Source organism: Trachymyrmex cornetzi, unplaced genomic scaffold (genome assembly GCF_001594075.2).
Source record: "Trachymyrmex cornetzi isolate Tcor2-1 unplaced genomic scaffold, Tcor1.1 scaffold59, whole genome shotgun sequence".
NCBI lineage: Eukaryota > Metazoa > Arthropoda > Insecta > Hymenoptera > Formicidae > Trachymyrmex > Trachymyrmex cornetzi.
In genome coordinates, this window is record NW_017299903.1 from 357,571 (window position 1) to 372,121 (window position 14,551).

The following is a 14,551-nucleotide window of genomic DNA, read 5'->3' on the forward strand; positions in this document are numbered from 1 at the left end:
TTACAAGTAAGTTTATAACATGTTACAATATGTTTACAATATCATTCAAAAATAAGCTGTACAACGTTAGCATGATGGATATTGCGGGCAGTTATGCTTTACGATTATTTTGGCCGGAGTAAACCTACATTTCTGTTCTGGAACAGCATTGCGGAAGTAAGATAATATTTAAACAATAATAGACAATATATGTAAATTGAGCAAAAAGTGTACAGATGTAGAATATTACGATAATACTACAATATAAACCAATAGATAATAAAAATTCAGTACAATATTATATTTAATTTAACAAGCAATCTTCTGTAGGTATTAGGACTATCATCGATTATCAAATGACAAATTATGTAAAAAATTTTTCGATGATGAAATATTTTAACATCCTAACATACTTTATCTGGCAAACGCGCCGCTTCATTTCGCGATGTAAAAAATGCTATAAAATTTAATAAAAGTGCTCATAAACACTTATCCGGTCTTTCTCGCGCACGGTTGAATGTGCTCGAAACCACGCGAATGGTGAGAAGAAAAATGTGCGTCAAGCCAATGGAGGAGAATGAAGATGACAAGGTTGTCAACATGATCGTCAACTATTTTAGTGCGAGGGTAAATATCGCGGATGGCTATCGCGAAAAACCAAGACGTCTGCCAATATTCGCAGTCTGTTCAGAAGACAGAGAGTGTCGAATTCTTTCATTAATAAACTTTACAATTCAACTACTCCTGTCGTTACGTCTTCTCTTTAAAATCTTTCAATTTTTAATATGTCGTTTGCACAGTTTTTTTCAGTTTTGAAAGCAATTCTGAAACATTTTTTTCAATCATATATAATTATTATTTATTAGCGAATTTTCTTATAAATTCTCAAACTTTTCTAATCTTTTTACTTACAATCAAATTGTTACACTCTAATAGACGAGTCTAGTGCTTATAATAATCTTGTTTCTTTGCAAAAATATCATAAAACAGTGTGGAAGTAGAATTACAATGGGGTATCTACTTTTTTTTCCTTCATTTCTGACAAGCTCTTAGCAAAACTTTCTGGCTTTGAAATAACAATATTAAAAGTCTGTATGAGATAGAAACCCAATATATAACAGTAACGTCTTTGTGACATCTTTATAATGAAAATAACAAGTCTTGTCGAAAAGTTTGACCATGTTTTTTAAATTACGTCTTGTGGATTACGCTCGGCTGAAACAACAAAATATTTTTAATATACTTTTTTTAATTTCTCTGAAAGTTTTTTGTATATTATTTAAAATAAAATGTAATATAACTTGAAATAAGATTAGATACACATATATATATGTGCAGTATACTAAAAAAATTCGATTTTTTTAAGGAGGTTGGACTATTATTTTGGAGTAAAAAATGCGACTAAAATAAATTGTCATTACAGCCATTCCGTATCATATGTAATATTAGTGTAATGAATTGTAGATACTATTTATGAGCTATATTTTTAGTAAATTATTAGTGTATAGAATATTAACAAATGTATGAGATTGGGAGGTCGAGGGTATATTTGGCAATGTGTGCGTTGCACTTCGCGATGTGATGGGCAGTGACCGGCTATGGTGAATGATAAGGGAAAAATTCAAAATCGGTATAAGGACAAAATTCCGCGCACAAAATTCCGTAACAGTGACCGTAAGACGTAAACTTAAGCCGATGAGCCAAAATCAGGATATTCTATAGAAAGAGAAACATAAAGTGCGTTAAATAAGGAAAGATTCAGTACCAATTTCACAACGCGAAACAGGCCGGTATTCATAGTCGAGAAAAAATCAGTCTATTTTGAAAAAAAACATACAAAATTTCTTAGTTATTGTCAGAAATAATTGGGTGAGGATTCTGTAAATAATTCAGTATTTGTAAATATAAAAATTTCTGGGAATTTTAATTTTGATCTGACTTTTTCTGAAAAATGTTTCAATTTGTATAAATTTAAAAAATTTAAGAAAATCTTAAACTTTCCATAAAAATTGTGAGAAATACTATAAAAAATTCTAAAAAGTATCGCCATGGCTTAACAATACTATTCAGCAGTAATAAACAACACGTACTGAAGAGTACATTATTGAATGCTGCAAGAAATATTCAATTGTATATAGTGTACAGAATGTGCACTATTAGTTTAATTTCTCACATTTTTGCACACTATTGGTTTAAACTATTTAATGATTAGTATGAGAGTAGTGTAAATTATTAAATGTCTACACTAATGGTTATTTCAGTAGTTCTTACTATTACATCCTAAAAGTTTATACTGATCAATAGTTGGTCAATTGTGTAGTGGAAACTATTTATTACTAGTGTTACAGTACTCAATGCAGTAATGTCGAATGCTTATAACTATTGCCGTTCAATAATTACTATTAGCATTCTAATCACAATAATTACTATTAGCATTCTAGTTACTATTGGTATTCCATTAGTTACTATTGGCGTTCTAATAGTTTTTTTCCGCACGGGTTTATACTATGTTTATTTATTTATTTATTTATTATATTTCTTTTACTTTCATCTGTACATACAGTTGCTAGGTCACTGAAAAGACAAGATTTATATTGCAATACATGCATTATGCTTTTCCACGAAATGCTCACGAATTGTGAGCCGTGTACTAAAAGCCCGTGCACAACTCTTAACGAAGTATGTCTTTTCTTATTTGCAGAATTTCTTCTCGAAGCGATCGTTTCGGTCGAACCCTCTGAAGAGAACGAAAAGCGTAACAAAGCTCGAGCGGCAAAAGCAACGGGGCGCCGGTCTCCGAGGATGCCGTTCACACGAATCTCTGCTGTGCGGTCAGGCGGTGACCTCGATGGACCTCGCAGCGGTGACATCGCTGCATCCGAGTCTCCTCGGCAGGCCCCACTGCTTCCAGGTCACGCCGAGTACTGGCGGGCCGAAGTATTTCAGCTGCAAAACCGCTCACGAACGGGACCAGTGGTTGCTCAGGTCGGTTGAACCGGGTTGCACATTGCTTTTTATTTATCGCTCTGCCACACGCCGCGCCAGATAAGCAGCCGTTTTATTTTCATCATACGAGAATGATGTACCCGATTATTTCGGAACTGAATACTGTACGCGACGCTCTAGATTTACCGCGCAGTTTCTCGACTACGTATGGTCTTTGATAAATATGACATTTGACTTGAATTATGCAAAGTTAAAGTGCTTATCTCTCGGTAATACCGCAAGCAGATTGAGAGTCAAGAGAATATATACATATGCAAACTAGAACATTATCATAAATATGTACTTTCAGTATTTGTGTCATTACAATATTTAATTTTGAAGTATAACAATCCTCCAATAAATCTGTATCATTATTCGATCTTTATTCGATCCAATTATTATATCATGACGTCGTATAAGCAGGGGCGTATAAAAGTTATCTTTTCTTATTATATGTGCAGTTTAAGGAAATCCGTTCAGCCGGATACGGAACAGACTCGTCGAACGGACAATTCGCTGCAGATCTGGTTACTGGAGGCGAAGGGCGTGCCTGCGAAGAAGCGATATTTTTGCGAGGTCTGTCTCGACAGCACCTTGTATGCGCGAACAACTGCCAAGCTGAAGGCCGACTTGTGCTTCTGGGGCGAGCACTTCGACTTCCATCATTTACCTTCTGTCAACACCATCCAGGTGAACCTGTACAGGGAAGCAGACAGGAAAAAGAAGAGAGACAAAAATGTTTTAATCGGTAAGCACTTGATTACGAAGAATTAAAAAATTTTCCATTATATTTATATCATTCATACAATATATATATATAGAAAAATGTTTGATTACACATATACATTTTTTTTATGCTATCTGTATAGCTATAAATTGAAAATACGATATATGAATCATATCATACATATGAAACAATACATAAATCCAAAATTATACGAAGTGAATTACCATAATCGTAACGCGATATAAATGCAACACGCATATAATGATATACATACCAATTGTTCTTTCTAGGTTCCGTCAGTATACCAGTACACAATGTGACATCGCGTTACTTAACAGAGAAATGGTATACCGTAGTAGGTGACAAGGGACCTCTCAAAGACCCTCCCGCCCTAAGAGTAAAGTGCCGTTTTCAGTCAGTTGACATATTGCCGGTTCAAGTGTATCAAGAGTTTCTGGAATATCTGAAAACTGATTACGCGTCGCTATGCGAAAAATTGGAACCCGTCATCGGCGTCAAGGCGAAAGAAGACATTGCGACTGCCTTGGTAGCGGTGATGCAACGGGAGAAAAAAGCGCCGCAATTCCTCGCTGATCTCGTCATGATGGACATTCATCGAATAGGTCAGTCTTCATATAACTAATTCTTACGCATAAAACTGTTAATATCTCTTATTTAAAGCTTTGTTTCAACTACGATTGTTGTTTAAAATTCTTATTTTATTTTTTTCCTATTTTTGATTCATTAATTTGCAATTTATAATTCAATTTGTATTTGTTAATATTTCAGATGATGAAAGACTCACTTTTCGAGGGAATTCCTTAGCCACAAAGGCAATGGAAGCTTACTTGAAATTGACCGGGGACAGATATTTACAAGAGACTCTGGGAGCCGTTGTGAGAGGAGCAGTCGAAGGCGGCGATTGCGAAGTGGATCCACTCAAGGTCGCTTCCGTCGCTGCGTTGCACAAACAACAGCAGAACCTTCGCAACGCCGTAGAACTGGCTTGGAGCAGAATATTATCAAGCCACGCTCATTTTCCACTAGAATTACGCGAGTGCTTCCGCATTTTCCGTGAACGTCTGGCTGATCTGGGCCGCGAGGACATTGCAGACAATCTCATCTCCGCATCGATCTTTCTAAGATTCCTTTGTCCTGCCATTCTCAGTCCGTCTCTCTTCAACATTACGCACGGTAAATCAAAACATAATTACATCTCAAATGAATTTCGATTAGTATGGATTATTGATTACTACGCGTATTATATTTGTATTAGATTTGTAACAACATCCATTAATTATAATTATGAAATAAAAATTACGTGAAAACTTAATACACATTTAATGCATAAAAGTCCTTAAAAAAATAATTTCTACTTTAGAATATCCGAATGAGAAAGCAGCGAGAAATCTCACTCTGGTCGCGAAGACGCTTCAAACGCTTGCAAACTTCACGAGATTCCAGGGCAAGGAAAATTTCATGGAATTTATGAATGATTTACTCGAACGCGAAGCTCCGTCTATGAAGACTTTCTTGCAGTTAATTAGCGTAAGTATCGTATAATATTTTATTTCATATTTTAGTTTCCGACGAGTTTATATATCGCTTCTTGAATAGATTAATGGAAAAAATATAAAAACATTTTTACAAGTTAAAACTATAACTAAAACTGAAACCTAAAACTATAATTTTATGTAACTACGTGTATAAAAAAAATGTGCTCTATACAAATATAATTTTTCTATTCAACAGAGTCCACTATCAAAGGATGCACCAACTAATAACTCGCTTGAATTTGACGGCTACATTGATTTGGGCAAGCAATTGTCTCTGCTGCACGCTCTTTTACGAGAAAGTGTGACAACGATAGCTCCATCCTCGCCATCAATGCCACCATCGCGATTACCCGAAATCCTTGATAGAATCTCCATAGCTTTGGATCAGCCAGGTCCCAGTCCCGTACCTACCACACATCGTTATCCAAATTTACAAAATAATATTTTCCGCTACAATGATCCGACGATCGCCAACAGCAACTCGAATCTCTCCATTTCGGCTACGTCGACACTGAGCAATCATAGTACTATAAACGGCACGATCAGAGATAGCAATGAAGTGCTGCAAACCAACACTCTAGGTCACAATAGTTCACGCAGTCCGAACGTCACAAGAGCAGCGACTCTACCGCGAAACGCTTACATGCCAACGAACGGCAAGTTGCAGCTGCAAATCAACTCAGATGATTATCCTTTGGAGCCGCCGGCGTTCGTGTCGCGTTCGCCTACACCAATCACGCGGCAACATAGGCCGCTTGGTCCCAATCGATCTGGACCAGGTTACAGACTGACAGCCAGCGCGAGCCTGGCAAACGTCAATCACTGCCAAACTCATCCAACAAGCCCCACGCGTTCCGAGAGTCACAACAATTTGAAAGATTCCAATTATAATATCACCACGTCGCCTCAAAACATCCAATCGAGTAACGGTAGTATTGTTTCTCAGCAGCAACAGCAGCAGCAACAGCATCGGCATAATATCGCGCGTCTCGCGCAAAGTCTTGATATTCACGATCGCGAAGATAATTTTAATCATAACAATTATAACGTATCAAGATCGGCCAGCCGGAATCATTGTCACAAAGAAGAGAACGCTAATCAGACTCAACAGCGCAATTACAACAATGTCTCGAAGACCACAGTGAATGCTAACGTGGTCGTCAATCCGCCTACGAATCTCACACTATCAATCAATCATCAGCCCAACAATAATTACAACACTTCCAAGGGAAACAATGCGTCTGCTAACGGCAATCTTGATGAGCTGTCTGATTTATTAAGATACGCGGACGATGAAGTGTCAGAATCCAAGTCACAGAAGGGCTCGCAAATCTCCATCTCGCAATTAAGCAATGTGGCTTCCTCGGGCTATCAAAGCTTCGCCGCTTACAGTCAGAGCTCCAGTCCAGTGGATCTCAGCAGTAACAATGCAAACGCGCACATTCTCAGTACGGCGCCGTTGGCATTTGCTAATCCTGTTTACCATATGGACTCGAATCATGCGAGAACAGGCAGACGAGGCAGCAGTAGTTCCGAAGAGAGAGATGGTAGCGGCGGTGGCGGCGTCGACAGTGTAAGAGGCGTCGATCTAAGTCCCTCGCCACCGCCCAAAAATAACGTACGAAATCATCAGAGGAACGGTCAAAACCAATGGCGACAAGGCAATCAGACTCACAGAAATAACTCAGAGCACGCGCAGGATGTTTGCTGCACGAAGCTCCGAAGAAGACTCTCCCTCGATTCTACAAGAGATCTGTCGGACACCAGTGAGGAAGAAAATTGCACCACCAGGAGAAGCAAGTCTCGCAGTCATCGAAGTATCGATCAGGTGAGTTAATGAAAGATACTTGCAATTTGTTTTACGCACTATGAGTAATTAATGAGAAGACACTCTAAATTGAATTAACTATTGTTTCTTGAACATGGAAAAATCTGCAACTTTGCATTTCTTTAAAGATGTAAATAACAGATTCTTTTACTCTATTATGGGTCTACTGACTACAGCATATAAATTTAAATTATAATTTTCTGTAATTGTCTAACGAATATTTCTCTGTACAGATATTCTTTCTATCTATCTCTCGTAACTAACACGTCACGTTTATTCGTTTCCAGTACGAAGTGGATCTGTATGAGGTGGAGAGGCTACAGAATAGCGTAGATCGGCTGCGATTGCGCGCGCGATTAGGTGCCAATGAGGATGCTGATTTAGATCTCGCGTCTGACACCAACATGAAGAGCATCATTTCCAGGTACTTCATCTTCATTTCCGTACTAACGTCGCTAACCCATTATCGGGTCTTTGCCTGAGTGTGAACCCTGATATCACCGTGATCATTATCACCGTCTCTGCGATTTTTCACTTCGACTTCTCGCCATGTTCAGCCACTCGATCTTCCATATCCTCATCTCTCGACTTGCCGTGAGATTCATTTGAAGTCTCCGTATAAAAATTCTACAGTCATACAGAATGGCATTCGAATTGGCAACTTTCGTTCAATATTATATTTTACAAAAAGTTAACAATTTTATAGTAGTTATACAATTTGTAATGAATTATCAACGGGTTAAATTTAAATTTTATTGATAATAAATAACGCGATTTAGATATATTAGCATTAAAATTATTGTCTATTTCGTTTATATTGATAGTGATGAACGTCGTCTAACCGCGTGTACCACTTTTTCTATGTCTAACGGAACTAATGGGGAAACACTCACCCATATATGAACGCAGCTACTTTATCGAAACGATATGTATGTTTAACTGATTGTGTGTTCCTGTGCATTCTATCCGCTGCATTTGGTATACTCTGGCTTGATCTGGACCTTTGGTGTAAGAGTCAATTATATTTATAAGCTTTTCTTACATTTTTATATTCATATGTTAGCTAATCGTGTTATTTCTTGGTTTTCGAAAATTCGCCACTCGGAATTAAATTCGGAACAAAAACTCGTGTTCACCGTTTTGATATTATCGATCACGAAACGTCTTTTTTATCAATTTTTCACCGAATTTGCGCTCATTGAACACCGACACATCTCATGATTCACATTTCAACACGTTCATTTTGATCATGTGCACGGATATTCATTGAGATAATTATCTGCAAAGAAAGTGTGTCGCAAAAAAAGAAATGTCCGGGTGTGTACCGTATGTCAAGTAGATGTTCGCAGTATCAAACTCTCCAATTTGTAGACATTTCTTTTTTCTCTCTTTCATTATACATACATACTCGCTATGATTATGATACAAAGCAAACATATACATATAGTTTCTGGGAAGACCTTATGTTCCAGTTATCCTTTTCCAAGAGTATATTAAATTATGCATCAAACACTGTTGCTTCTTACAACTTTATTTTTATCTCTTGATGTTGTTTCAGTAATTATGCATCGTCATGCGCTTGGTTCTTTTTCTGCTTCGCTGTAATGTCTCTCGGTTTCAAATAGAAGACAGAATTTCGTCAATAAACTAAATATCTTTTTTTCAAAGTAAAATGATACAAATTGAACAGCAGAAGCTTGAGAGAGTTAATTCGGCGGAGCTTAATTAATAATTCCTCGACGCTCTTTATTCTTCGCGTATAACACAATCATTCGAAATAATCTTTTCAGCATTTTTATCTAAATATAAACTCTCGAAGAATAAAGATCGTTTCAAGGGACATTTCCGATGAGAGGAGCTTTAATTCTTTTATCTAATCTTTTATCAAACGTTTCTCTCTCTTTTTTGTGCAATCACGCATTTAACTCCAATTTAATGTTTTCTTTTTTGCTCGCAGGTTAATCTCCGTGGAGGAGGAACTACGTCGCGAGCAGCAGAAGATGTCGGCGGCGTTATCGTACAAACAGCGCGTGATCGACGCGCAGGAACAGCAAATAGCTGCACTGGGTGCTGCGAACTCGCGTCTCATGTCGACAAACGCGAGCCTGCTTTCGGCGCTGAGCAAGCAACGCTACAATGCCAAATCCCAGGCCAACAGTGAAGCTGCACCACTACTACAGAATATCGCCGATATCGGTGAGCTTAAAAGCTCATCGTGTTAAGCGGTGTTAGATCGAAAATCAAGAAAATGAGAAGGAATCTTCGAACGGAGAAAATGTTTTCTTTGAGAAGTCTTGTGCTGCGATACGCATTATAAATGGTGTCATTAATGACGACGTTTATCTTCTTTGAATAATCTTGTAGCACCTCTATGAGGTAGCCGATTTGTTGCAAGAGAGATGAGAATTCCGAAAGGAACTAATCATTAGTTAAATCTATGCGAATTAACGTCGTTATTCGAAGAAAATAAGGGAAAATTCTTTATTCAGAGAAGCGTGAGGAAAGCATGGATCTTCTTTGATTACAATTCGTTGCATGAATTTCACGAGTCGTTTAATCGACGCCCGTTACCTTTCAATCTTGAGATCACGCGCTCGAAAAAAATTTTAAACGTGCAGTGCGAGTGAATAGACCCGGTGTCGACCTGGACTCGCGAAACTCGAGGATGCGGAGTATCATGCTAGAAAACAATATAGACTGCGACATAAGAGAGAATGGCGTGCGAGAAATAGAGGCTATTTAGTAAATAGGCAGACCGAATAAGTAGACAACTTTCGTCGAATTTATATAATGTGACATAGCGTTAAGCTAGGTTTATTTGTACGCGAGTAAGAAGAAAATCCGCGACTCATCCAAGGTTCGATCATGGAAATCGCCCTGATTGCTTGAATGACGATTGACTCGCGACAGTGCTGACCAGTGAAATGAATATTTATGACTGCGAGTCTCCTAACGGCGACTTTGCTTCGTTCGGCATGAACGAAACGAAAGTGGCAACGAGACTAAATTTTAATTTTATTAAAATTGAGGATCCTCAATCAGCAGCGAAAAGCGAATCGATTGCATCTTCATTGATCCCATACGAATTATTTCGATCTATTTAATTAACGAACGTATAAATAAAAATTAAACTTTATTGAATCGAATATTTGATATAAATGATAAAGTATGAGCCCCGAAACTCGTAAAAAAATGTAGCTCATCTTCGTTTGTATTTATCTGAATCACTTATCCAAAATGATTACAAGTTTTATCAACTTTAATTTACTGTACGATTAAAAATTAGATGATACCTAGTAGTTGCATTGCTTGCGCGATGAAAATTGATGTTCGATTCCAATTGGATCGTTCAATTAAGAATCGTGCGGCAGCGGGCACTCGGACGGTACATGAAGAAGTCCTGATCATCAAATCGCATATATGTTTCCCTTGTTTTTACTATTGTATCTACGCACAACCGCACGCACCGTAACAGTTTAGAAATAGTGTGATACCTAAGGAGTATAATATCAACGTTCGCGCCACATCACGACATAGTAGCATCCTCGAGCACCGGATCGTTCTGCAGGACTTTATATATATATATATATATATATATATATAGGCGCGTCTATTTTTCTAGTTTGTTCCCCGAGTGCACGGTCTCTCACGGCCGTAAAACACGACATTTTTTTACGTGTGAATTATTATATTTGATCGCAAAGCCTGCATTGCGTTTCTCTTCTAAAACGAATTTGACCGAATAACTCTGGCGATTTTTTTTTAAGACCATCGAATATTGAGTGAGAAGCGGAACAAGCTTTCATGACCAAAAGGTGAGCGAAAAAGTCCGTCGAACGAAAAAGAAGGACTTCCAAAGCGACGTTTTGCGCCCATTTTCCAATGTTTTTTTTTTATCTCGACGAGCCGCGAGTAAATAACGATTACCTTTGGTTCAGCACGATCCTTTATTCTAAGCAACGATATTTATTTAGTAGTGTTTACCAAAGATGAAGAATTTTACATTGTAAAGAGAGTATTGAGATTTATGTAAGATATTTGGTTGTCTTCTTTTTTTTTACTTTTACTATTTCCGACGAAAGCGATAATATATAATTATCGTCTTGTACGGAAGCGACGCAATCAGGAACGGTACTTGAGTTCGAGAAAAACGGTATATACGGCACGTGAATACGGAAATCGTTTTTCTCGCTCGAAGCAAAATTTTTGCACATCAAGCCGTAATTTTGTGCATGTATAAGCAGCGCACGTAACGCATGACAATTAATTAGATTTCTCGAAAGTCTCGCTCGTTCGCAAAGCGTTAATGTGTTATGTTTTACATCACAATAACAATTATTATTACAGCCATTGTCGTATAATGCGTATGAAAGACTGAATGAGAAAGCGAGCGAGAGAGCGGGAGAGAAAGGTGGAAAAAAAGAAAGCGTGAAAGAGTGAATGAAAGAGTGTCAGTTTGCGTGCGAAAGAGCGTGAAAGAAGATAATCAGTTTAATCTCGCTAAGGAAAAAAAAAGTATTATCTCGTCAACTTTGTACCATAGTGTTATTCTCGCCTGTCCGAGCGTTTGAGCTTCTTGCCTGACGCATTATTACTTTTGTATAGAAATACCCTCATACTTCATTCTTCTTCTTTATCATTTCTTTTTATACTTTCCCTTCTTCCGTATCGCGGAAAACCACAACCGTACTGCGTTCGCGGGAAACCGCCCCTTTAGAAACCACTTTCTTTGACTCGTCGAGTATTTACATCTGATAAAATTAATATATTAATACTATCCTCCTTTCTTCTTGGATGATGTAATCGATGAATATTTAAAAAATCACTTAAATAGCGTGTACATTATTAAGTTTTGGTATATTCGTTTCTGCAATAGACCACCTGTATTTAAGCATATAGTGACTATTACACTACATGAACAAATAAATACGATTAGACATATAAACGATCCCACTTTTTTCCCTGGTTTGTCCGATACCAATTTCATTTAAGCATCATAAATTATTCAAAAGCGACAACAGATTCATTTCGGTATTATGTCAATCAGTATCGAAAAAACGGAATTGCATTACAATTTATTATATAGTAATATTATTTTTATGTTTGTAAATAAAACTAAATGAGTATTCGAAAACTTTTTTTCAATTACAATTCGTAAAAATATTAGACGAATTTTGAGTAGATATTATTTAATATAATAATAAATTTTTATTCACATTAGTAATGTCTTTCTGAAATAAAGACTTAAAATATCATTATGTGTACTTATATTACAATCTGCCCTGAATAATATACTGTAATCTGCAATAAATATTAATACATTGGTTAGCATTTCGTGTCAATTTAAATATTAAATAATAAAATGCAATATCTAAACAATCAAATAACCGAGTAAAAAAGATGTTGAAAAATAATATATTTCGTAATTTTATTCGATACGTTCCGACTTCACGTAGTTTTCATCAGTTAAAAATAATATACGCGCACACAACCATACACATACACACATAAAATTATGCTATAAGCTAAATAGAGTTATTGCAAATATACATACTGTAACAATATTAGGTATACAACTTAATTCTTGGCCTTTTTAAAATATGTTGTTTATTTACATAAAACGAATAATCTTTCAATCTTTCAGTCTTCTTGAGTCTGATAAGGATTTTCTTCTGAAAGCTGTTCCAATTCTTCGTCTTCAATTTTTTGCCATCTCGAAACTTTTGAAAACACTTTTTACACGTAATATAAGACAGCATTTTCACCTGAGATCGAATAAATCATTTTCTTAGCCTCGCCGGTTTCTTCAATTGAAATGCGAAAAGAAGATAGTGCCTTTGCTGCTTTTTAAACGATATCGCTTTCACTACTGTGTTTTGAGATTATATCGGCAGCATCGTTAACTATTATACCTCGTTTTGAAGTTGCAGGATGGCACTTTAAAACGATTATACGGTAGAAAAAAATTAAAATTTGAATAAGTGCTGTAGTTGATTAAATGTAGGGACCGAGAATTAAATTGTATCTAATATCAGTTTGAGACAATGATATTCCTTTAATATGATCCTTTAATATGATGATCTTGGTTAACGTATCATATTCTGAAGAAAAAAAATATTGGTTTGATTAACCTTCTTATTGTCACTCTATTCTTAGACAGTTATTATTACAGTATATATATTTGCGATAACTATACAGTGTATATATACGTGCGTGTGTGCGCGCGTGTGTGTGCATGTGTGTGCGTGTGTATAAGAATTTACTGGACCGTACATTTGAAAACAATAAGAAATAGGAAGTAATGGCCATGACAGTCAAAGCTATACATCTTTTAATGCTTAAATTTAATCTGAATTATTATATACTACAATATATATGTACATGCATATATACCATATTTATAGTCATTCGAATTGCGCGCTGAATTCGTTTTTCGTACTTATAAACACAATTAAATTGCTGTAGTAATATCACAAATTAAATTGACAAACAATTTTAATAATTTGATGCTCAATCAGGCATTCTATTAGAAAGATGTTAAAGTGCTGAAAAACTGTAAATAAATTTATTGTGAAAAATATCTCGGTCTATAGAATTATGAAATAAATAAGTTATAATCAATTTCTAACATCTATTTTTTGCTCGATTATTTTGGTGTTTAGATATTATATTACCATGTAATGTAACTATAGCGTTATTTTTGAATTTATTTATTAAATAATAATGTTTGTAACGTAACATTCAATACATTTGTGACTCACATATGTATAATATTAAAATATATATATACAACTTAGGCAAATAAGAGCTAATACGCAGTTATTATTTGTGTGTGGATATATAAAATTCTTTACTTCCTTAATTCAACTACAGTGTGAACAGCAATGTCGAACGACTTTTTGAAGATTTTTTTAAAGATACATTATACGAGATAAATTATAGAATGAGAGCATCATTTCTGAAGGCTGTTTGTAACAATGTTGAGATTGAGTACAAAGAGCTGTTCTCACTGGCTAATGAAGAACCACTCGAGGTTTTTGGAAGTTCTGCTTACATTCTGTAATTTATCGGATACTATAATATACTATAATTGCGAATCAGAGGAGTTATTAGCCTGAAGATGGTTGAAAAGAGCAACCGAAACATCGAATTGTTGTTCACACTGGTTGAATTAAGGAAGTAAAGAATTTTATATATCCACACACAAATAATAACTGTGTATTAGTCTATTATATATAAGTATAATATCTTATTTGCCTAAGTTGTATATATATATACAGGGTGGGCCATCTATTGATACGTTTTTACAGAGTGGGCCATCTATTGGTACGTTTTTAAAAATGCGATCAAATGAGCATACATTGATATTTTTTATTAATTTTTTTTTGTTGTGAAGCTAAAAGTATCCGCGTCAAGAATGAAAAACGATTTCGTTCATGTGGCTCCCTCTAAAAAAAATTAATAAAAAATATCAAT

At 35.9% G+C, this 14,551-nt stretch overlaps 1 protein-coding gene across 5 annotated transcripts in view; it reads left to right on the forward strand.

Annotated features, from left to right (window-relative positions):
• Positions 1-11,209, forward strand: part of raskol (Ras GTPase-activating protein raskol) — a 152,708-nt gene extending 141,499 nt beyond the window's left edge. For 3 of the 5 annotated variants that reach the window (XM_018515728.1, XM_018515726.1, XM_018515724.1), the window contains exons 4-11: positions 2,681-2,964; positions 3,426-3,712; positions 3,982-4,314; positions 4,481-4,885; positions 5,073-5,239; positions 5,444-7,075; positions 7,363-7,499; positions 9,033-9,297. In XM_018515728.1, coding sequence (XP_018371230.1) covers positions 2,681-2,964; positions 3,426-3,712; positions 3,982-4,314; positions 4,481-4,885; positions 5,073-5,239; positions 5,444-7,075; positions 7,363-7,499; positions 9,033-9,297 — 3,510 coding nt within the window. Of the gene's footprint in view, positions 1-443; positions 607-2,680; positions 2,965-3,425; positions 3,713-3,981; positions 4,315-4,480; positions 4,886-5,072; positions 5,240-5,443; positions 7,076-7,362; positions 7,500-9,032 lie in introns of those variants that run through there. The other 2 variants (XM_018515729.1, XM_018515725.1) reach the window with 2 other exon arrangements.
• The last annotated feature ends 3,342 nt before the right edge of the window (positions 11,210-14,551 follow it).